The 26,537-nt window shown below is 45.4% G+C and overlaps 1 protein-coding gene across 1 annotated transcript in view; it reads left to right on the top strand.

The window, feature by feature from the left end:
• The first annotated feature begins 12,033 nt into the window (after positions 1 to 12,033).
• LOC128713633 (dendritic arbor reduction protein 1-like) overlaps positions 12,034 to 26,537 on the top strand; it is a 100,131-nt gene continuing 85,627 nt past the window's right edge. The window contains exon 1 of the mRNA XM_053808495.1: positions 12,034 to 12,087. Coding sequence (XP_053664470.1) covers positions 12,034 to 12,087 — 54 coding nt within the window. The remainder of the gene's footprint in view (positions 12,088 to 26,537) is intronic.

The following is a 26,537-nucleotide window of genomic DNA, read 5'->3' on the forward strand; positions in this document are numbered from 1 at the left end:
CTCTTCGTCAACCACAACTGGCGATACTACTACAATTTCCACGTCAACTACAGCTCCTGAAAGTTCATCTACAGACGCTTCGACAACGATGTCTACCGAAAGTGGCTCTTCGACAACCACAACTGGCGATACTACTACAATTTCCACGTCAACTACAGCTCCTGAAAGTTCATCTACAGACGCTTCGACAACGATGTCTACCGAAAGTGGCTCTTCGACAACCACAACTGGCGATACTACTACAATTTCTACGTCAACTACAGCTCCTGAAAGTTCATCTACAGACGCTTCGACAACGATGTCTACCGAAAGCGGCTCTTCGACAACCACAACTGGCGATACTACTACAATTTCCACGTCAACTACAGCTCCTGAAAGTTCATCTACAGACGCTTCGACAACGATGTCTACCGAAAGTGGCTCTTCGACAACCACAACTGGCGATACTACTACAATTTCCACGTCAACTACAGCTCCTGAAAGTTCATCTACAGACGCTTCGACAACGATGTCTACCGAAAGTGGCTCTTCGACAACCACAACTGGCGATACTACTACAATTTCCACGTCAACTACAGCTCCTGAAAGTTCATCTACAGACGCTTCGACAATGATGACTACCGAAAGTGGCTCTTCGACAACCACAACTGGCGATACTACTACAATTTCCACGTCAACTACAGCTCCTGAAAGTTCATCTACAGACGCTTCGACAACGATGTCTACCGACAGCGGCTCTTCGACAACCACAACTGGCGATACTACTACAATTTCCACGTCAACTACAGCTCCTGAAAGCTCATCTACAGACGCTTCGACAACGATGTCTACCGAAAGTGGCTCATCGACAGCCACAACTGGCGATACTACTACAATTTCCACGTCAACTACAGCTCCTGAAAGTTCATCTACAGACGCTTCGACAACGATGTCTACCGAAAGTGGCTCTTCGACAACCACAACTGGCGATACTACTACAATTTCCACGTCAACTACAGCTCCTGAAAGTTCATCTACAGACGCTTCGACAATGATGTCTACCGAAAGTGGCTCTTCGACAACCACAACTGGCGATACTACTACAATTTCCACGTCAACTACAGCTCCTGAAAGTTCATCTACAGACGCTTCGACAACGATGTCTACCGAAAGTGGCTCTTCGACAACCACAACTGGCGATACTACTACAATTTCCACGTCAACTACAGCTCCTGAAAGTTCATCTACAGACGCTTCGACAACGATGTCTACCGAAAGTGGCTCATCGACAGCCACAACAGGCGATACTACTACAATTTCCACGTCAACTACAGCTCCTGAAAGTTCATCTACAGACGCTTCGACAACGATGACTACCGAAAGTGGCTCTTCGTCAACCACAACTGGCGATACTACTACAATTTCCACGTCAACTACAGCTCCTGAAAGTTCATCTACAGACGCTTCGACAACGATGTCTACCGAAAGTGGCTCTTCGACAACCACAACTAGCGATACTACTACAATTTCTACGTCAACTACAGCTCCTGAAAGTTCATCTACAGACGCTTCGACAACGATGTCTACCGAAAGTGGCTCTTCGACAACCACAACTGGCGATACTACTACAATTTCCACGTCAACTACAGCTCCTGAAAGTTCATCTACAGACGCTTCGACAACGATGTCTACCGAAAGTGGCTCTTCGACAACCACAACTGGCGATACTACTACAATTTCCACGTCAACTACAGCTCCTGAAAGTTCATCTACAGACGCTTCGACAACGATGTCTACCGAAAGTGGCTCTTCGACAACCACAACTGGCGATACTACTACAATTTCCACGTCAACTACAGCTCCTGAAAGTTCATCTACAGACGCTTCGACAATGATGACTACCGAAAGTGGCTCTTCGACAACCACAACTGGCGATACTACTACAATTTCTACGTCAACTACAGCTCCTGAAAGTTCATCTACAGACGCTTCGACAACGATGTCTACCGAAAGCGGCTCTTCGACAACCACAACTGGCGATACTACTACAATTTCCACGTCAACTACAGCTCCTGAAAGTTCATCTACAGACGCTTCGACAACGATGTCTACCGAAAGTGGCTCTTCGACAACCACAACTGGCGATACTACTACAATTTCCACGTCAACTACAGCTCCTGAAAGTTCATCTACAGACGCTTCGACAACGATGTCTACCGAAAGTGGCTCTTCAACAACCACAACTGGCGATACTACTACAATTTCCACGTCAACTACAGCTCCTGAAAGTTCATCTACAGACGCTTCGACAACGATGTCTACCGAAAGTGGCTCTTCGACAACCACAACTGGCGATACTACTACAATTTCCACGTCAACTACAGCTCCTGAAAGTTCATCTACAGACGCTTCGACAACGATGTCTACCGAAAGTGGCTCATCGACAGCCACAACTGGCGATACTACTACAATTTCCACGTCAACTACAGCTCCTGAAAGTTCATCTACAGACGCTTCGACAACGATGTCTACCGAAAGCGGCTCTTCGACAACCACAACGGGCGATACTACTACAATTTCCACGTCAACTACAGCTCCTGAAAGTTCATCTACAGACGCTTCGACAACGATGTCTACCGACAGCGGCTCTTCGACAACCACAACTGGCGATACTACTACAATTTCCACGTCAACTACAGCTCCTGAAAGTTCATCTACAGACGCTTCGACAACGATGTCTACCGAAAGTGGCTCATCGACAGCCACAACTGGCGATACTACTACAATTTCCACGTCAACTACAGCTCCTGAAAGTTTATCTACAGACGCTTCGACAACGATGTCTACCGAAAGTGGCTCTTCGACAACCACAACTGGCGATACTACTACAATTTCCACGTCAACTACAGCTCCTGAAAGTTCATCTACAGACGCTTCGACAACGATGTCTACCGAAAGCGGCTCTTCGACAACCACAACTGGCGATACTACTACAATTTCCACGTCAACTACAGCTCCTGAAAGTTCATCTACAGACGCTTCGACAACGATGTCTACCGACAGCGGCTCTTCGACAACCACAACTGGCGATACTACTACAATTTCCACGTCAACTACAGCTCCTGAAAGCTCATCTACAGACGCTTCGACAACGATGTCTACCGAAAGTGGCTCTTCGACAACCACAACTGGCGATACTACTACAATTTCCACGTCAACTACAGCTCCTGAAAGTTCATCTACAGACGCTTCGACAACGATGACTACCGAAAGTGGCTCTTCGACAACCACAACTGGCGATACTACTACAATTTCCACGTCAACTACAGCTCCTGAAAGTTCATCTACAGACGCTTCGACAACGATGTCTACCGAAAGCGGCTCTTCGACAACCACAACTGGCGATACTACTACAATTTCCACGTCAACTACAGCTCCTGAAAGTTCATCTACAGACGCTTCGACAACGATGTCTACCGACAGCGGCTCTTCGACAACCACAACTGGCGATACTACTACAATTTCCACGTCAACTACAGCTCCTGAAAGCTCATCTACAGACGCTTCGACAACGATGTCTACCGAAAGTGGCTCTTCGACAACCACAACTGGCGATACTACTACAATTTCCACGTCAACTACAGCTCCTGAAAGTTCATCTACAGACGCTTCGACAACGATGTCTACCGAAAGTGGCTCATCGACAGCCACAACTGGCGATACTACAACAATTTCCACGTCAACTACAGCTCCTGAAAGTTCATCTACAGACGCTTCGACAACGATGTCTACCGAAAGTGGCTCTTCGACAACCACAACTGGCGATACTACTACAATTTCCACGTCAACTACAGCTCCTGAAAGTTCATCTACAGACGCTTTGACAACGATGTCTACCGAAAGCGGCTCTTCGACAACCACAACGGGCGATACTACAACAATTTCCACGTCAACTACAGCTCCTGAAAGTTCATCTACAGACGCTTCGACAACGATGTCTACCGACAGCGGCTCTTCGACAACCACAACTGGCGATACTACTACAATTTCCACGTCAACTACAGCTCCTGAAAGTTCATCTACAGACGCTTCGACAACGATGTCTACCGAAAGTGGCTCATCGACAGCCACAACTGGCGATACTACTACAATTTCCACGTCAACTACAGCTCCTGAAAGTTCATCTACAGACGCTTCGACAACGATGTCTACCGAAAGCGGCTCTTCGACAACCACAACGGGCGATACTACAACAATTTCCACGTCAACTACAGCTCCTGAAAGTTCATCTACAGACGCTTCGACAACGATGTCTACCGACAGCGGCTCTTCGACAACCACAACTGGCGATACTACTACAATTTCCACGTCAACTACAGCTCCTGAAAGTTCATCTACAGACGCTTCGACAACGATGTCTACCGAAAGTGGCTCATCGACAGCCACAACTGGCGATACTACTACAATTTCCACGTCAACTACAGCTCCTGAAAGTTCATCTACAGACGCTTCGACAACGATGTCTACCGAAAGTGGCTATTCGACAACCACAACTGGCGATACTACTACAATTTCCACGTCAACTACAGCTCCTGAAAGCTCATCTACAGACGCTTCGACAACGATGTCTACCGAAAGTGGCTCTTCGACAACCACAACTGGCGATACTACTACAATTTCCACGTCAACTACAGCTCCTGAAAGTTCATCTACAGACGCTTCGACAACGATGTCTACCGAAAGCGGCTCTTCGACAACCACAACGGGCGATACTACAACAATTTCCACGTCAACTACAGCTCCTGAAAGTTCATCTACAGACGCTTCGACAACGATGTCTACCGACAGCGGCTCTTCGACAACCACAACTGGCGATACTACTACAATTTCCACGTCAACTACAGCTCCTGAAAGTTCATCTACAGACGCTTCGACAACGATGTCTACCGAAAGTGGCTCATCGACAGCCACAACTGGCGATACTACTACAATTTCCACGTCAACTACAGCTCCTGAAAGTTCATCTACAGACGCTTCGACAACGATGTCTACCGAAAGTGGCTCTTCGACAACCACAACTGGCGATACTACTACAATTTCCACGTCAACTACAGCTCCTGAAAGTTCATCTACAGACGCTTCGACAACGATGTCTACCGAAAGCGGCTCTTCGACAACCACAACGGGCGATACTACAACAATTTCCACGTCAACTACAGCTCCTGAAAGTTCATCTACAGACGCTTCGACAACGATGTCTACCGACAGCGGCTCTTCGACAACCACAACTGGCGATACTACTACAATTTCCACGTCAACTACAGCTCCTGAAAGTTCATCTACAGACGCTTCGACAACGATGTCTACCGAAAGTGGCTCATCGACAGCCACAACTGGCGATACTACTACAATTTCCACGTCAACTACAGCTCCTGAAAGTTCATCTACAGACGCTTCGACAACGATGTCTACCGAAAGCGGCTCTTCGACAACCACAACGGGCGATACTACAACAATTTCCACGTCAACTACAGCTCCTGAAAGTTCATCTACAGACGCTTCGACAACGATGTCTACCGAAAGTGGCTATTCGACAACCACAACTGGCGATACTACTACAATTTCCACGTCAACTACAGCTCCTGAAAGCTCATCTACAGACGCTTCGACAACGATGTCTACCGAAAGTGGCTCATCGACAGCCACAACTGGCGATACTACAACAATTTCCACGTCAACTACAGCTCCTGAAAGTTCATCTACAGACGCTTCGACAACGATGTCTACCGACAGCGGCTCTTCGACAACCACAACTGGCGATACTACTACAATTTCCACGTCAACTACAGCTCCTGAAAGTTCATCTACAGACGCTTCGACAACGATGTCTACCGAAAGTGGCTCATCGACAGCCACAACTGGCGATACTACTACAATTTCCACGTCAACTACAGCTCCTGAAAGTTCATCTACAGACGCTTCGACAACGATGTCTACCGAAAGTGGCTCATCGACAGCCACAACTGGCGATACTACTACAATTTCCACGTCAACTACAGCATCTGAAAGTTCATCTACAGACGCTTCGACAACGATGTCTACCGAAAGTGGCTCTTCGACAGCCACAACTGGCGATACTACTACAATTTCCACGTCAACTACAGCTCCTGAAAGTTCATCTACAGACGCTTCGACAACGATGTCTACCGAAAGTGGCTCATCGACAGCCACAACTGGCGATACTACTACAATTTCCACGTCAACTACAGCTCCTGAAAGTTCATCTACAGACGCTTCGACAACGATGTCTACCGAAAGTGGCTCATCGACAGCCACAACTGGCGATACTACTACAATTTCCACGTCAACTACAGCTCCTGAAAGTTCATCTACAGACGCTTCGACAACGATGTCTACCGAAAGTGGCTCTTCGACAACCACAACTGGCGATACTACTACAATTTCCACGTCAACTACAGCTCCCGAAAGCTCATCTACATACGCTTCGACAACGATGTCTACCGAAAGTGGCTCATCGACAGCCACAACTGGCGATACTACTACAATTTCCACGTCAACTACAGCTCCTGAAAGTTCATCTACAGACGCTTCGACAACGATGTCTACCGAAAGTGGCTATTCGACAACCACAACTGGCGATACTACTACAATTTCCACGTCAACTACAGCTCCTGAAAGCTCATCTACAGACGCTTCGACAACGATGTCTACCGAAAGTGGCTCTTCGACAACCACAACTGGCGATACTACTACAATTTCCACGTCAACTACAGCTCCTGAAAGTTCATCTACAGACGCTTCGACAACGATGTCTACCGAAAGTGGCTCTTCGACAACCACAACTGGCGATACTACTACAATTTCCACGTCAACTACAGCTCCCGAAAGCTCATCTACAGACGCTTCGACAACGATGTCTACCGAAAGTGGCTCATCAACAGCCACAACTGGCGATACTACTACAATTTCCACGTCAACTACAGCTCCTGAAAGTTCATCTACAGACGCTTCGACAACGATGACTACCGAAAGTGTCTCTTCGACAACCACAACTGGCGATACTACTACAATTTCCACGTCAACTACAGCTCCTGAAAGTTCATCTACAGACGCTTCGACAACGATGACTACCGAAAGTGGCTCTTCGACAACCACAACTGGCGATACTACTACAATTTCCACGTCAACTACAGCTCCTGAAAGTTCATCTACAGACGCTTCGACAACGATGTCTACCGAAAGTGGCTCATCGACAGCCACAACTGGTGATACTACTACAATTTCCACGTCAACTACAGCTCCTGAAAGTTCATCTACAGACGCTTCGACAACGATGTCTACCGAAAGTGGCTCTTCGACAACCACAACTGGCGATACTACTACAATTTCCACGTCAACTACAGCTCCCGAAAGTTCATCTACAGACGCTTCGACAACGATGTCTACCGAAAGTGGCTCTTCGACAACCACAACTGGCGATACTACTACAATTTCCACGTCAACTACAGCTCCCGAAAGCTCATCTACAGACGCTTCGACAACGATGTCTACCGAAAGTGGCTCTTCGACAACCACAACTGGCGATACTACTACAATTTCCACGTCAACTACAGCTCCTGAAAGTTCATCTACAGACGCTTCGACAACGATGTCTACCGAAAGTGGCTCTTCGACAACCACAACTGGCGATACTACTACAATTTCCACGTCAACTACAGCTCCCGAAAGCTCATCTACAGACGCTTCGACAACGATGTCTACCGAAAGTGGCTCATCAACAGCCACAACTGGCGATACTACTACAATTTCCACGTCAACTACAGCTCCTGAAAGTTCATCTACAGACGCTTCGACAACGATGTCTACCGAAAGTGGCTCTTCGACAACCACAACTGGCGATACTACTACAATTTCCACGTCAACTACAGCTCCTGAAAGCTCATCTACAGACGCTTCGACAACGATGTCTACCGAAAGTGGCTCATCGACAGCCACAACTGGCGATACTACTACAATTTCCACGTCAACTACAGCTCCTGAAAGTTCATCTACAGACGCTTCGACAACGATGTCTACCGAAAGTGGCTATTCGACAACCACAACTGGCGATACTACTACAATTTCCACGTCAACTACAGCTCCTGAAAGCTCATCTACAGACGCTTCGACAACGATGTCTACCGAAAGTGGCTCTTCGACAACCACAACTGGCGATACTACTACAATTTCCACGTCAACTACAGCTCCTGAAAGTTCATCTACAGACGCTTCGACAACGATGTCTACCGAAAGTGGCTCATCGACAGCCACAACTGGCGATACTACTACAATTTCCACGTCAACTACAGCTCCTGAAAGTTCATCTACAGACGCTTCGACAACGATGTCTACCGAAAGCGGCTCTTCGACAACCACAACTGGCGATACTACTACAATTTCCACGTCAACTACAGCTCCTGAAAGTTCATCTACAGACGCTTCGACAACGATGTCTACCGAAAGTGGCTCTTCGACAACCACAACTGGCGATACTACTACAATTTCCACGTCAACTACAGCTCCTGAAAGTTCATCTACAGACGCTTCGACAACGATGTCTACCGAAAGTGGCTCTTCGACAACCACAACTGGCGATACTACTACAATTTCCACGTCAACTACAGCTCCTGAAAGTTCATCTACAGACGCTTCGACAACGATGTCTACCGAAAGTGGCTCTTCGACAACCACAACGGGCGATACAACTACAATTTCCACGTCAACTACAGCTCCTGAAAGTGCATCTACAGCAACTATGGTTGGTGAAAGTGCTGTTACGACATCCGTAGCTTTCGGAGCAATTGTGGCTGTAGAAACTAAGCCTATGTTCACTACGGATGCCGGAAGCGCTTCTTCGCCACCTGAGCTTTCCATTGTGGCTGTAGAAAGTACGTCTCCTTCAGCCATGGCTTTAGAAGCTACGAATGAAACTACGGAAGCAGAAACAACCAAAATACCATTTTTCACTGGCTCTTCTAGCGTTTCCAATGGTAATGAGACTGGTGACAAGGAAACATGCGTTTATGTTTGCAATTTTACAGACTACCTTCAATCAAACGTATTTGAAGAACTACCCGAGAATATAACAAACGACTGTAGATTTTCAAAGCTAGGTGACTTGTGCTGCCTAAAGATTTGCGCATCGAAGCAAGGAATTTACAACGGCGAACTGGTTCCGGTATAAGGTGCCCTTTGGGAGGTCGCAAGAAGCTAATGTGCCTGTCTACCAATGTGAATTGCGTAAAATGTTATCTTAAGTCAGTAGCAATAAAATACATGAAATGAAATAATGTATGAAATAAAAACAATTAATAAAAACTGATGATGTTTGAATTTGTTTGTGTTAATTAGACGTTGAATGGCATATTAAGTTTAACAAGAATTCTTTTCTAACTAAAGCCAGGTTGAGCAGCCAATAGGGCAACGGTTCTGCGAATTAACAGTGAAAGAATAGAAATGAAGCTCGTGCGGGTCTTGGGGTATCGTGCTCCTCGTGCAGTGAGCGTTCAGTAGCATAGCAAAAGCGATCGGGCAAAGACGTCACAGGCTGTTCAATAAAAAAATCTAAAAAAAATAACACAACGTAGGTCCAAGTTCTTTTGGCTAAATTACAAATTGGTGTCGTGAAAAGGACATTACACCAACAGATGGTACTTAGTGAATTCAGTGTAATAACCCGAGTAAAGTTAACTTTCTTTTACTAGAACTGTATTTTTATTGTATCTGCTATTTCCCGATAGAACACATATACGATTGTATTAGAGCAATGGACCGAACTGTGATCGAAAAGAGGTGTAGGAATATTGGCATATTTCTGCACTCTTACTAATTGTTTCACTCTCATAATATGTACCCTCAATCCTAACACGAATTAAAATAGGTTATGCTTTATGGCTTCCAGTGGTTTGATTAACACGTCAGCAACCATGTCAGTCGGGCAATACTACTGCTGAAAATGCCCTCGATCGCACAATTCCTTGACGAAGAACTTGTGCGTTTCTATTTGCTTGGAAAGCTGACTTATCCCTTTCAGGACCTACCAATTTGATACAATAATAAATAAAATAAAAAATAAAATATTTTATTATTAAATTTATTAAATTAATTTAAATTAATTTAATTAATTAAATTAAGCAAATATAAATTAATTCATGGTTCTTCGAGAAGGTCAAATACGGCCAGCGAACATAAATTAGGAAACTACCAAACGTTGAAACTAAACACATAAATATGCAGAGAAATATTTAAAAAATGTCCTTTTGCTCATAACGCACAGTTACGCGGAACGATGAACACAATCTTAAAATGAACCGACGCACACATAAACACCTTTCAGAGTACGCCTACTTTTTACTTCAGTACAGAGCTCCAGCAATTCGAATTTAAAACCATCGAGAAACGGTGTGTGCGTGGATTGGAGAGAGAATGAACCATTTGAGATTTCTTTGCCAGCTGAGAGAAAATCTCTAAATGCTACCAATGAATTATTGACTGTTGAAATTGAAGTCTGCATCCAGTACGAATCCAACACTGCTAATTGTGCATTTTGGTAAGATTTGCATTAGCTTAATTGAGCTGTTACATTTTGTTCAAACACGTCTACACACGTAGTGGAAGAAACTGCATATTACCGTAAATGTTTTAACTGAATAAAAGTGATGCCAAAACATTGCTGCTTTACCAAAAATAAAACTCCTTCCGAATGCTTCAAATGGTCGTTTTATTAATATTTTTCAACATATTTGTCCGTGCACGGACCTACTGTGTTTGGGAGAAAATGAACACAGCTAACGCGGGAGAGAATGGACTTCAGCGACCGTGCGAGCATGCGTTTCTTCAGGTCCCAATTGGACGCACGCTGCTTGGTCTCCCCACCCGGCTAATCGAGCTGGCAATTTACGCGGCTCAGCCTGGCCCGGGTGAACATGGTCATGTGTCGATAAACCAGCACGCGAAGAAGACGTACGCGCAATCGCTCCGTGAGCCAGCCTTCCACATGGTCGGCGTACGTTGGAACTACGTAATATCTGGATCGCATTGCCGCCGTAATTCGGAACCAAGTGAAAGTACTTGATCACACGGTTTGTGTCCGTTTCGTGTAGCTAGAGAAGTACAAATTACATGTCATCTGGTGATATGCCTGCCGTAGTTTGATTCTGCCAATAATAATACATGAGTGTCCATGTGCCGTGTTGATACACTCAGCACCCAACCGAGCTAACCGAGTGTGTTATCGAAGAACCTGATCGACCGAGCTGTTATCAAATGTGATTGATGATTATTTAGCGTAAAAGCGCTCAAGTGTTACAAGTTTGTGTGTGTGTTTTTTTTTGTTATTGATTTGTGCTTAGCTCGAGTGTCCCGTTCCAAAGCCGTGCGATTGTATGCCAAACTAATTACATGATCGAATAGTGCATAATTAGTGATAATAAGTGGCAAAGATGTTTACGAGTGTTCAAAATTAGATACGGGCAGAGACCACGCGGGTCGGGAATTTGGCGCTTTCGGAAGGTCCAAACTCATCCATCCACACGCCAGACCGTTTCCGCATCGTATTAAGGTTTTGTGTGATTAATTGTTCCCGACCATACCGACACTAATCGCGATCGCGGTCCGCTCGTTGCGGAGCACGGTGGTATCCGAGATTTGCTAAACGGCCGGAAGCTGATTGCGTTATCGGATGTGCAAATCGAGCGATTGCCTAATCGCGCATGGTAATGAGTTTGAGTGTGACTTGCAGCTAAGCCGCATCGAGACAGTGATAGAGTGCCGCCCGGTATCGGTGGATAGTATGAATATTTCCCTTTGTGTATCATGTTGAAATAAGGGTATTGGTTTTGGCTATAAATTTGGCTATTTACCTGCATTGGAGCCGTGGTTAGTGTGTTAATTGTTTGCTCGAAGGTGAACATTCCGATAGAACGAAAGCCTGTTCCTGCATAGATCGTTAAGCGATCTCGCAGGTCGGAGCATTGGTGGTGTGGACATCGTTTTATGGATACAGCAGGAGATCAAATAGTACCGTCTACAAGCTTTTGGGTAATGCAGGTAAGTTTCTTAACGAATCAGTTAGATGAATTGCTGTTTAGTTCATTATTCCTTGTGGATGGTATTGAAAAAAGCGCTACAAAAGTGTATCATTATCAATATCATGCTATTTGACACTTCGAGGCCTAAGCTCTTGGTGAACAATTATGCACGTTATTGGCGCATTTTTATTAAGCTAGAAGATTTGATCATCTCTCACTGCTTTCAATTTATTTATTCAATCTATGTGATTCAATAAGCCTATTGTAAAATATTTATTAGAGCACAATAAAAGGGCTAATAACAACAGGCATAACGACGTTAACGCCACTATCAACCGAAGTGGATAAATTGGCCAGGTATATATTTTTATGATACACATGCCAAGAAGCTTAACAATCAACCTCTTGAGCGTTAAGCTGGGGTTGCAAATCTTCAAACGCCCTGAACAAATGCTTCGTCTCGTTAGCCCGGCCAACCGATTGAAGATGCGCTCACTTTCTACACAAATATTTGACGAAAGATGCCACTGGGCTGGGCAGAAGCGGAACGCCCCTGCCGACCGGGACATCGCCCCGTTTACTGCCACCGGGTGCCGCGTGTCTTGAAATTCCGACGGCTTTGCTGCGTTGCACGAACGCTCGCCTGGCGCATCGTACACCACGTGCATTTAATTATTGGCTTTGGACGCGCGTTAAAAGCCTTACATTGATAGGTAAAATAAATTTATTATCGATTGCCTCTGCTTTAGAGGAAGAAGGAAAAAAAACGGGAAAATCACCAAAGCCACCAGCGCAAGCTCTCGGAAAATCAATGATTTCTATCAATAATCCACCGGTCCATAGCGCGAGGTTGGGAGCCGTGGTGCGTACCAGCGTGTGCCACCAATCATCACCGAGGAGCGAATTCTTGCGCGAGAAACGGACAGTTGATGGTGGATCATCAATAAATTAAGCCCCGTGTAGTGGTGCCGTGTCGCCGGCGAAGCCTTATGATGATGGTGATTAGTTTGCTCATCGGCCGGCGCACGATCGGCCACGCTAGATGTGTACGAACCGTCCCAGACCGATCGTCTCGGTCTCGGGATGGAACGGAGCGCTCAGCAGCGCCACACAGTAAAAAAAAAAAAAAAACCAGGGCAAATGGTGCACGATTGCCGCAGGTTGGCCGCATGCGATGCGAAGGCAAACGAGCCGGATACAATCTCGACCCGAAGAAGGTGGCACAGGAAGCGACCAGAACGTCATGTCGAATAAAAGTGAAAGAAAACAGACGATGCAATACGATCGGTATGGGTGGTGATTTTATGTCTGTGTGTGACTGTATGTGTGTGTGTTTTTTTTTTGGGTGGTTTTAATCGATGGCTAAATTATGCGAATTTTACAGCCCCGCGTCGATCGATCAAATAAATCGATGACCATGATGATGATGATTGTGTCGTTTGCCTGCAGACGACCAAGCCGTGAGCGGTTGGTCATTTCCATATCAGCTGCTCGTGCCGAGGGTCAGGTGTGCTCGAAATAATCGGTGACCGATGATGGAATGTTGGAATGGGTTAGATGCTCGGTAAACGCTGGCTATTCACCATTCCGGTTAGGATAGTGAAACATCATCAGCCTGGGCTCATTCCTTCGCATGTAGTCAATTCATCTTTTGTTTCTAATCGCAAACGAACTACGATTATTGTGTCGCTTCAAAATTATGCAAAAGATTGCTAAAGAATGGTGCGTACATGAGTGTTTGTTAAAAACTATTGTAAGGCATTGCATGTGCGTCAATATGAGCTACAAATGCATCGGATATAAGTTGTTTACTTTTACCTACTATTCGTTAAACAAAATTATAGATTAATGTTATGATAGCACACAAATTGCCTTAACTTAATACTAACTATTTAAAACAGGAGGTAAATAGCAGCGAATCCAACTAAACTTTCAGAAACAAATAACTGAAGTACAAGATCTTCCTCAATGTTGTGATTGATTGTGGAATGAGTACCATAAAGCTACCTCGATCTTTTCGTCCTGAAGCTACCTCGATCTTTTCGTCGTATACCTGCTGAATTTTAACAGATTTGAAAAATATGCTTTAAATTAGCCAAGCAGTAGGATCCCTCGTTCAAATAATATAATTAAATTTGTGGCGAACCGACCACAAACACTACCACAACAACTACAATACACGGCATCAGAGCCAACATCAACAACACAGCGTCTTCGCAGGAAATTCACCAGCGCATCAATAGCCATCCGAGCAGCGATTCCCTGAATTCAGTTCCCCATCCTGCAAGGCGTCCGCGCAAGCAGTTGCGCTGAAGACAATGCAAGGGATTGTATTCAGTAGTACAGCACACACACACACACACGTTCCTGTGCAAAGCAGTTCTGCACACACATCAGCCAGTCTGCGATCAATTGCCCACGTGTAAGGACTGCTCAAACGGATGCGTTCAGTGATTACAAAGTTACAATACAAATACAATACAAATGCAAAGCAAAGTAAATACAATACAATAAGAATACAAAGTTACACTAATTCCATGCTACACAGTGCTATAATATCCGTACTAAATCAATATATGATAGCCTACAAAACCCTTAAACGTACATTGGCTACTAAACTAATTACCTGTGTTAGTGCATCGAGCAGCGTACATGTGCGTGTGAGTTAGGAACGTATCCACGTAAGGAATAGCACGAAAAGGTTAAATGTCAGCTTCACCTGCGAATATAATCCAGCCAAACCGAGCAACCAAATCTCCGTTTGCCGCCCGAAAACAAAAAAAAACACAACCCGCTTTGCGCAATCGCATGCAAGCAGCATAATGACATTAGTGAAAAACATTTTTCCCTTCCCCGATTCCCTGTTCGGTACCGAACGTCGTGATACGGCGGGTGATGCGGACTGATGCTACTACTGCCGCCAGGGTGTTGCAATTGCGATACCTTTTTCCGTGTAGCGTGTCGTTTTTTTTTCTACTTTTCTTTTTGCCTCTCCAAATGTCAGCCGCGATACCGGGCAGGCGAGATGCGATTCCGTATTGCTGCACGGTGCCGCGCAGGTGCAACTGCATTTTTCATGATTTTCCACATTCCCGCTGCAGTGGCGCATTATGCAACCGTTTGGCGATGTCGGTTGCAATTTGCTACACCAAAACCAGCCTCCGCGCAACAAGCCTCCGGGGCGCAGGGGAAATGGAAGTGGAAGCACCAATGCATCGATGTTTAGTCAAATGTCACACCATTGACACATTACCTTTTTTTTTAAATGCTTCTTTTTTGTTTTGTTCTTCCATTACATATAAAACCCCGACACCGATCCTCTCACCCTCCGTCCCCCTTTTTCCCAGTCCCAGGGACATTGTGTGCCGTTTTGTTTTGTTTGTTGCAGTTTCCTTCGTCTATTTTTCTAACTATCAGCCCTTAAAGAGAAGTTGAGAAGCAGATCACCTGGAAGATCATGATTGGCTGCTTGATAAATAGCGTATAGAGAAACAACAGCACAGTGTGTGCGGGTAGCATACATCCCATTGTGTCCCTTACTGCTTCCCAATTCCTACCGTGTAGCTTCTCCCTCGGGTCTTACTACCAGCGTATGTCTTACGGTTTGTTTTTTTTGTTTCTGTTTTCCACCCACTAAACGATTAGCCAAGTAGTGACCTCGGGAAGCGAATCACTCCATTACTGGTTACGATTGTTTGCCTGCACCACGGCTAACTTCTAGGTGCGCAAGCGCACGAAACGCGTGACCTCTGGCGTATTCCACCAGTGGCGGTGTCTTTTCTTCAATTTAATTCACTCACTTCCATTATAAATCGTTCATTTGCCACTTGGAAAATAGGACAGCCCGAGGTTTTATGCTCCCTTTTTTCGATTTTGTAAACGTTGTGCAGTATCGTTGCTTGAACCGAGTTTAATTCCCCAACTGTTGCTAGGAATGTCTTGCAAAGCTTAGTAGGTATCGACACAAAGAAGAGAGGACCACAAACCGATGCTATGTTTTGTGAGCGCAAAAATCCTCCAACAGGGCGGAAATTAAAACAAATTCAATTATAGATAATGTCGGTGCGATAGCGTCAACTGGTGTCGTTTCTTCCTTTTGGGCCACCGGCCACCTTCCAGGTCGGCCACCAAGGTACCCACCCAACACATCTTGGCGATCGGCAGCGTGTCGGCACGGCGCTACAAATGCGCTGCGGAGTTGCAAACGAACGAATTGAAGTGGCAGCAAGGAAACATGAATAATTGCATTAAATTTTGTGCAAATGATTCAATTCTTACCGTCAATTGTTCTGTTTTGCACCCGTTACCGTGTCCCGTTTGATCACCCAGCGTCCCACCAACTGGAAGCTCGCGGACGGCCTGATGCAGCCGAAGCTTCGGGGTATGGTTTGTCTGTGTTGCAGTTGAACCCTTGCGGGTATACCATGGGTATTGTAATAGGCAACGGTGAACAACAATCTGATTAATAAATTGAATCACGATTTTCTTCTGCCACGATGTGGTGCGGTTTTTCGTAAGGGGGGGGGGGGGGGGGGGGGGGGGCCGGGGCCGGGGGGTTCTGCTTTTGCTGGCTGGGATTTATTTATTTTACTGCCAAGAACAGCACGCAGTAATCAGAAGGCAACGATTTGTCGCCTTGTAATGATGTATCGCTGTGGGGGATGGACTTTTTTTTATATGCGACTGCTTGCAGCAACTGCAGGGTAGGTAGTGACATAAACATGTATTTCTATTACCCATTGGAACAATATCATCCGTCAGAACTGGTGAATAATAGTCGTTAATTTGGCAAAGGTTTTGTGGATGTTTGAAAAGCTTTGTACATAAACAAATGTTGGCTTGAACATGCGACGCAAAATAACAGTTTTGCATATGTTAATACAAGTCTTTACGGTCAGTCTAATCTTGCTTTATTAGCAGTAACTCCTGTAGACTCCAGAACTCCTGAACACAAAGGCTGAGCAACGATTCTTTTTACGTTTTAGGTCAAGAAGATTTGGGGTTTTTTTAGAGCTCCTCGTATCTCTCTGATGCAAACGTGTTGATTTTATAGCACCATTTCCTGTACTGTTCTCGATGTTCACTTTTACTAAACATTATCAGGATGGGATGTCTGCAACACAGCAAACAATAGAAGTTGTCATAAAGTCAAACGCAAATGAGAATTGATCAGCTCCTTAACTTAACAATAATTCAAAATTCAATTCGTTCCAAGCGCTCCCCTTAAACACGTCCATAGTTTCATTATTATTGATGCATAATTTCGATTCAATAACTCAACAGGTGCAAAATGCATTGACCTCACTGCACATGATAGGGTTCGTTTTTCTCACTTACATAAATAAAATATGCTCTCTGTTTTAGGAACAAAGCCAGAAGGGGTTCCCACTGACTGTTGCTCGTAACCACTTGTGGAGTTTTGGAGGGGTTTTATTTATTTTTTTTGTTTTAACCAATCACCGGAACATATTGCGAAGCAAACGCGAGGGAGACGCTAGGGTCCAACAGGTCAAATTGGGAATTGATCGATCTATCAACTTGAACAACATAAAAAAAAAAACACACAAACTCCCTCGCGTTCGCATTTGCATGACGGCGACGAAACGGTTTGACCTCCGGGAAAGACAATGCGCCTTACCCCGCCACTGCCGGCGTGAGTCAACGGGCGTGAAATTCATGTGAAAAATCGATTTCCCTATTCACCCCGGAACCGATGGGTCTAATTGAATGCGACATGGGAAAACCCGATTTGCTTTTACCACTACGTCGATAGCTGCAGTGTCCGACAACTGTTGCGAATGGCTTTGGAACATAGCCGCGGTGAAACCTGGATGGAACAGCGAGAGAACGAGCAAACGGACGAAGAAGCGCCACCATTCTCGATGCCATCGCCACTTGGAGGCGTTGGCCTCCAAGAATCAGGTTAACGCGAGTAACCTCGCTTGCAGCAGTGTGACACGCGTGGAAGTTCCGTAGCATGTCCGTGCTCATAATTAATCAACCGCATCGCAAAACCGCACCGGTTTCAGTTTGGCAAACACTACTGGGAAGGCTACTACCAGGCAGACTACTAGTCGAGTGCAGACGTGTGTTGGAGGCTTCTTCTCGGGTCGCTGCCTACGCACGCCTCGGTCGCAGATATATGGTACATCCACTAGCGATCGTCGTGGTCTAACCATAGAAGGGAAATTATTGCGCATACGTTTAAACGACAAAATCCCTCGGCACTATTGTGCAACCGGTACGACGAACGAACGGAAAACTGGCTGAGAGTGTGTCGCCCGGGAGTCTTCGGAACTCACTCAAAAAGGCGCCCATGTCTCGGACGATATTTGTTGAAATGCATCACGGTCGACTTGAAGTTGGCTTAAACTTAACTTGATGTATTAAAAATCGGTAGCTGTGTGTCGAATGGTTTCAGTTCAAATTTAAACTCTCAACAATGTTCCAAGAGTTTACCTTTACGTAACTTTTTTTTTTTTGCAAGTTCCACAACCTTAACAAAACAAGCATAATTTAGCCACCGTGAATAAAACATTCAAGAATTAAAAAGATACAGTAAAACAACGACAAAACAATTAATAACAATACCACATATTTCGTACCTATTTTGTTGGATTTCCATTCGACTGCAGTTTCGTCCAATCTCTTCATGTTATGCTGCGCAAAGACACCGGCCGTCTGCTTATCCATCCATAATACACGACTGCTCAGTGAGCATGAAAACGGTACGTAAACGTTGCGGGGGGATAATATGTATTTCCGTTGCATGCGGCAACCAGGGTGGATGGCAACAGCAAAACGGATGCGTCCAACCGTGGCAGCACACGGTTTCCAAATGCCCTTTTTTCGATGCGTTCCAATATTTGTGCTGTTGCTTACCGTGCGAGTGTTCCGCGTGTGCACCGTGAAGTTCCCCTACATTCCGTGCAGCGTGGTGGGCCACCATCGTCACACGGGGGCGAATTGCAATCTTTCGGGCGCTAAAGTTAATGGATGTCTTCGATCTAACCAGGAATGAGTTTCCAAACGAGATTGTTTACGTTAAAACCTACGGTCAGCAAAAAAAAAAAGCATAATAAACCCTCGATACCCAGTGTAACGAGCGCCCAAATTTATCACCTTTTAGGGACTCGTAACTGTGCACTTTAATGGTTAGGAGATATTTTAAAAAATGCATTCGCCCTGCAACGTGGGTTAAGATGCGATTGTGCAATAGTGTTTGAGAGCTCCCAGGGAATCGGTTCTAGCAGCAGTGTAAGCACCTACAGGTACGGTACGGTAATGTATTAATTCATTTCCATCCGTACTGATCGTACACGAAAACGAATAGAATCGCATTGCATCGAGCACCCGATTCCGACGATAGTCGCTAGATTGGTTTCAACCGCCTGGCTGCGAATAGTTCGGAGTACCGCGGCCAGACAAAACCGATACGGTACGATCATCATAAACATCTATTGCTACCTTCGTCGCTCCGCACGGAATGCACCACGGTACGAAAATTCGACGCCTAGCAGGCCATCATCATGTCATCGTTTTCGTTCGTGCGAATGCGCGCGAGAAGCGTGAAAAGCGCAGTACGTGGGCACCCCGAAACCGGGTCCTCAAACGGTTCGTGGCCATAATGGGCACCCCAAGGGGTCCTGTGGGCCGCTGGAAAGAAAAATGGAACCCGATGGAGGCATTTGCTGATTGGCAGGAAATCCGCCGTCCGTCGCGGCAAGCGTACGGAGCGCACGGAGACATCTCGCAATTAAAATTCGCTAATTCCTCTGCCACATCGGGCGCAGCGCTGGTTTCGCTCGCTCACAGTCTCCCCAGTCCGCGAGTGGCCCGAACAAAACCACACGCTTGATGATTCATCCATACGTTCGCCCGGCGGCGCATGCGGCACCTTTTTGGTTGCGGGACGGATCACCAGCACCAGCTAAGCCGTCGCTGTGTATAATTGTGCAAACCAATAACCGACTTATGATGATGAGGATGTCGGTAGGCAGTGAGCGGATATGCTCACCGAGCCCGCGTGAGCTTTTGCAACAGGCTGTGGCGGTGATTTAGGGTTCAGGGCGAGGCTTCAGGTGGAAAGTGATAAACTGCATGAAACGGTAGAACGAAACGAGATGCGCTTGTTTCGCTCACGGTGCGCTTTTGTCATTTATCCGGCAGAACGAATCAAACCGTAAACAGTACGACTTTAAATGCCTTTAACTTTCTGCTGGGTGTCACAGTTGATTGGATTTGGTGCATGTTATTAATTCAGGAAAAAAATCTAAGTGTTGCTAGTAGTTGATTCATTACTTAATTGTTTTTTTTGTATCGATTATTTATTTGGAGAGGCTAAAATTAAAAAAAAACCATCAATGTTCTGGAGATCATTTTAGAGTTGTTAAGAATATTAATGTACTAATCATGCCTACTTAGTCGTGATTTTCATTGTATTATAGTGGAATGCGCATGGAGTGATTCGACGTAAACAAATGAATCAGAGCCTCGATTCTGGTCCAAGTAAACCTCACATCATATTCTTCTTGTATGACAAAAACACTTATGATACACTTACTATCCATGTTGTCTACTTAGCCGGCAAGAGATAATTCTACTGTTGAGTGTATGGGATTCAGATTCATGAATATTAATGTACCTATAGGCTGACCTATTGACTCTAAATATCTGTTGTGAAGATCCATGGAGCTTTAAAGATTGAAGATGTTTCGAAGAAGATCCACGCCTTGGATTGCAAATGTTTATATAAAATTGTCTTCCATTTCTAATAACATTATAATAAAAAATGCGGAATATTTATCAAATGAATCACGGAGATTCATCTCAATCGGTCTGTGCAATCGAAGCATGAACATTCAATTACAATGCGTACAGTCCTTCGCTTATGGAGATTTATAACTTTTTAGGACATTCATGAAATTTTCGACAGTGGGCTCATGATTCGAATGACGCTTTAATTAACAGTCATGTGAACGATTCTTCTCAAAAGAGTTATCAACCATCACATACGATACTTCTCAACAAGCACGGACAAACGGCGTATAACTGTTTTTTGCAATTAGCGTATAATATGCCTTTTATAGAATATTTCACTATATTACATGCATTACACAATTTAGCTGAATGTAGCTTACACAAAAAAGTCAACTGTTGACTCTGCTTAACCGTTTAATTGCTCGTTGATAAAACCGGATCTCCTTCACGGGAAGTTGGTAGTCCATTGATTGGTGCAATATATAGCCTTTGTGTTGCCATTCTTGATTTCCGTCCGTTCATTAATGTATTTTCCCATCGACCCCGCACAAGAAATTAAAAAAAAAACAAAAAAAAAACGCTTTCCATCGAGTGCATCCATCCTTAACGAAATGCGTTTGAATCCCCTGCGGAAGCTCCCGAACCAAAGCGAACGCATGACCGGAGTAGCCAGTGAAGCGAAAAATATTCATGCTTCGGCAGCGAAAGGAATAAATTAGTTTTAATATTCAAAAAAGCCTCTCCGGTGCGACAATGTAGCGGCGCGGATCACATGTCACACACACGGTGAGGTCATGTAGCGTATCATTGCACTTATGATCTGACGTGGAAAGCTTGCCGATGGGGGAGAGCGAACTCGAAATCGATTATGTTCCGAAAAAATCTATAATGCTCATCCACCGTACACATGGGTGATATCGAAGGCACCCAGTAACGGAAGTTGAGCGTCTAAATAGCGCCAGCCACACGGTACTTCCCGTACGCGTCAAAAAGTCGAAAAACGTCGACTTCACTTAAAAAAACATCCGCAACGGGAAGTATCTAACCATTGCGGACCATTTCTTCATGTGCCAGCTTGTGACGCGAGCACGTGGGGATAACGTTTTGGGGGCAAATAGAATGGGCCCGAGTTTTAGCGCAAGAGTATTCGTGTGAAGCATCCCAAACCATCCACCGGGATCGGATGTTTGCGTTACGTTCGCGAATGGGTAAATATCGCGCAGACTTGCAGCGAGTCTATGACGCTAGAACCAGGGAGTAACAGTCAATTTGTTCGCAAAAGCGTACGCCGCACACGGAATGCGCATGCCGAGGAATGCAAATGGCCGACATCGGATCGATGACACGGTTCCATTGACGGTGTTTCATGTGTCACGAACACGAAATTGAGCAAAGAAGCAAAAAAAACCAGCTCATAGCTTTATTTCTTTATAACTCTTATTTTATTGACGAGTCGCATAACCGAAATCGTTCAGAAAATGAAGGATAGTAGCGAGTGTCTTAAGGCAGCCCTAGTACAAGTACGACCATCAACTACCAGAAACCAAGGCTTCATGCACGGAGGAAGATGATATTTATGTTGCAGGAAATGGTGAAACAAACAAGCAGTTTTGTGTGCGCCTGTCTGTTCGGCAACTTCCTCCGCAAAGGAACGGGCAGGCCATTACTTTGTAGATACGCCGGAATTTTGGCCACCCTCTCAGCACTTTTTTGTTGTGCTCTTTTCTTTCCTCCACTCGACCCAGCTATGGATGAATGGGTAACTACTCGCAAAGCGGTCTGCTATCCTGCTCACCTAACCTATACGAGCTGTTCGGTCGATACTCGGCACACAAAAGCATAAACCGAACCGGTAAAGTGTTATTATGCGCTCGACTGGTCAAACAAATAAAACTCTTCCCGCTTCGGAAGAGAACGGGCGGAAAAACGACACAGACGGCCACGGAACAGTCAAAAAATCGTACGCACCGGTGACATATGATCAAGTTGCGTGGCATCGCCATGTTCCGTAACGATTGGCTGAGTGTGTGTCTGTGTGTTTGTCGTTGTCTACTTGCCGATATTTGTGTGATTAGTTGGGGTGGGTTTTCGGTGCTTGTCGCCAGCAAGAGGAAAGAGAGCAAAATACAAGCACAACCAGCCCAGTGCACTGGAATGTTTATGACATTTTTGCCCAAACGTTCGGAACGGGGTTACGATTAGACCGGAAATGGTTGGAGCGGGTCCGAAACCATACCGCCCGATGGGCCCATGGGCGGCCCATCACCAAACAGAAAAGATGGAATTTCGACCGTGCAACTGTAACCGTACGCTGACGTACTTGTCGTCAGGAACAAAGCACGGCATGTAAGTATCGCATGGCTGCGCAAAAAAGTAAACCCCATCCCACACACATACACCGACGGGTAGTGAAACGGCCGACATTTTGTACACCGGTAGCAACGTTTTTTCGATGTCGGTTCGGGGTTGAGTTGTGTTTTTTTTATGTCATCATCCAATACCACCGTCGAACAATGTCTCGCAAGGGATGCCCCATCATCATTAATCTCACTCATGCGCAAATGAGCGCGCTCATGATCCCTCCGGGGGAGGTTGGTTGGTCTCCCGTCGTACCTTGCCCCCCTCCAGGCTTTCCACGGTTGACTGCGAGTTGAAACCCGGCAGTGGGTTTGCTTGGCTACCCGATGCACCTCACAACTAGATCAGATTTGCTTAGTGGCGGTGAGCCGCTTGCGACCGCAAAAATGCCCCGTCCACTACCGGTGCGGTCTAACGTGACGAACCGTTCTCTACACCATTTTCCATCCACAGCTCTGCCGAACTGAATCATTCAACACGAAAAAAAACCCCCCACCACCACCATCCATGCCGTAGCCATTTTGTACATTGGTTCGGTTTTTCCACAATTTTTCCACCGACCCAGGGGCACACACGCGCAGACGAACTCGGCACGTCATAGATTCAGCGTAGCGTGTCGGGCGCTTTCTTTCGCGCTCAGCCAATAGGAAAAGCAGTGATTTTCAGGCATTTTCATCCATCGGCTGTTGTGGCCGGGAGCTGCGGTTATTGGTTTCGAGTGAAGCGGAAAAATCGGTTACGGGTTACGACAAAATGGCTACTAGGGTGGGAGAAAGAAAGAAAGAGAGAGAGAGAGAGGGCTTTCGGAAAACAGCTTTCCATTATAATGCGAACATTGGAGAAGAAATATGCTTCCGGTGGGTTATTGATTTACTGCACGTTCTGTTGAATCATGCTTTAGGGGATGAACGGTTCTGAATAATGGTGCAACGTAGAACATTGAAAAAAAAAATAGCTATAATTTTCCTGAAAACTAGAGTTGATTCATTAAAATTTGGTATTATAAAGCAATGATGCAATAGGAGCGTAGAAATCTGACAATTAAAAGTGCTTGGCGTACATCCGATATAAACGATATGATATTATGAAATATTTTCTCTCGTCGGGAAGAATGTAGGAGCGTCTAAAAGAAGCCTAAATTCCACTTTCCGACACCAGACATGATCTGAAACTGTAGCAGAACTTATGGATGAAGATGGAGATTTGGAGCGTTCATCGTTCTATCAGAAGAACAGAGCGACTGGTTATACAGCGGAAAAGAACCAGGACATTTCTGTACAAAAGTGCCAAATAGAGGTTCGCCGCACCACAAACCAGATAATCACCACAAAAAGAAACGACTGAGACCCAAGAGATACAGGATGGCAAAGACGGGACGTGTAGTTTACGTCCCCCACTAAGAAAAAGAAGGAAGGATCCTTGGCGATCACTTTACGGTCTTATAGTCCTTTGGATTAGGGTCAGCAAATTCTCAACAGAATTCATGGAAAATTTAGTGTAACTTTATTCGATTTTTCAACATCCTCCAGTTTTTACAATTGGAATTAATGTCTCAACGACATTGACTAATCTGATATGCGAAACCAATTTCGTTCCATTTTATTTATAGATCGTTTTGTAATAACTCATGCTTTTAACACCTTCAAATTCGTTAAAAAAAAGCTTGTCCACCATCCGTGTTCCACAACGTCTCAATGATCCTTGCGGTTACAATTTATCCCGTCATCTGTTTATCCATCTCTATGGCTGTCAAATTCTTGACGGCATAGTTGACACTAACTGGACCACAACACCACACCTTGCCCGTTTCGCACACACAAAGTCGCACGTAAGCGCCAACGATATAATTCCTGTGCCCGATTGCTGTGATAATAATGTTGTCGGGCGATTGTGCGGATTGATGCTGGCCGCGAAAGGATAGTTGACATTTATAGTTGGCTTGCTAGTGGAGTAGCAACAAAAAAAAATACAACAACTATCACAACAATCACAAACACTGGTCGCCGACATACACCCGATCCTGTGGTGGAACGGTAACAGATCCGTTCGAAAGGAATATCTAGGCTGATCTGTTGGACAGGCGAAAAGAGGTAGAAGAGTTGCGTGAAGGTACATGGTTAAGCAGCGCCATAATCTATGCCGAGTGACGAATTGCACTGGAGGTACTCGATAGTTTCGGATTGAATTGTGCTGGTGGTCGCCGGGACCATGCCCTGTATATGCGTCCGACTGCAGTGTAACCCATCTTGCTTAAAAGGTGTCCGGCGAGTGGCAAGTGTCAGATAGCAAGAAGATAAATTTGTCCTCACAGCTAGAGCGCCGCCGGACGGTGAACGGACAGCAACTGGAGCAGTTCCCGTTTCGGTGGCACAGTGCCAGACAGTAAAACACGAACTGGAGGAAAAAGATCACTCATTTCGTGTGCGTGCAATTGGCTCCGATCAAACAAAACCCCAACAAAAAAAAAAAACGATAGATGAAGTTGCATGGGTAAAGGTTTCTAACATCAAACGATCTACCGTGCCGGTTGGAAATTGGATGACATTTTCCGATGACTCCTGCCTTCAATCGTTCCTACCGTGCTAAACACTTCCAAAATAAGCACCAGAACCAGACTCGCAACGTGGCGCGAAAAGCAAAGCTTCAGCAAACTGGGCCACGATCGGATCCACGCAACCGCACCGCAATTTCGTATAATGAATCATAATTATCTCTCCATCGGGTTCGCACAAGGCTCTCGCACTGATCGCTGATAAGCTGCGACAGATCTTAGCTATCCCTGCTTCCCCCCTGACTCACCACTCTTTCGCATTCGCAAACGATTCGCCCTCTTTTATCCGCGTGGTTTGTACGCACTTTCCTACCACCCGAATGTGCTTCGGTGCAATTTACATTGATTTATTTTTGTTCGATCGGCGCAAGATAATTGTAATAACAATATTTAGTGCGCGAGATGGGTGACAGCTGTCGGTGCGCGCTCCCCACCGTACCACTCAGGTGGAGACGAGGTAGAGACACCCCCAGTGCCCAGTAGGGGTTTATCTTTTCCGCCATTGGATAGCGAAACGGTACGCTAGCATAATTGCATCGCTTTAGCAGATAATTAATCTCTGTATTGTTTGTCTAGGCTTGCAGGGTCGTGTCGGGCGATTCGATTTGGCGTGTGTACGTGGAGTGAGCCGGTGTTCTGGACGGGTGAAGAATTGCCTTCATTTTGCGAAAGATGCCCCATCAATCAACCATTAATTACTGCGCGGGTCTACCTGTTGTGCTAATAGCCATTTAATGGGAGATCGAAAGGGTTGCTAATAGGGTTTGCCTTTGACTTGTGTTGAATTTATGAAATATCGT

The sequence above is a fragment of the Anopheles marshallii genome, chromosome 3 (assembly GCF_943734725.1).
Source record: "Anopheles marshallii chromosome 3, idAnoMarsDA_429_01, whole genome shotgun sequence".
Taxonomy (NCBI): Eukaryota; Metazoa; Arthropoda; class Insecta; order Diptera; family Culicidae; genus Anopheles; species Anopheles marshallii.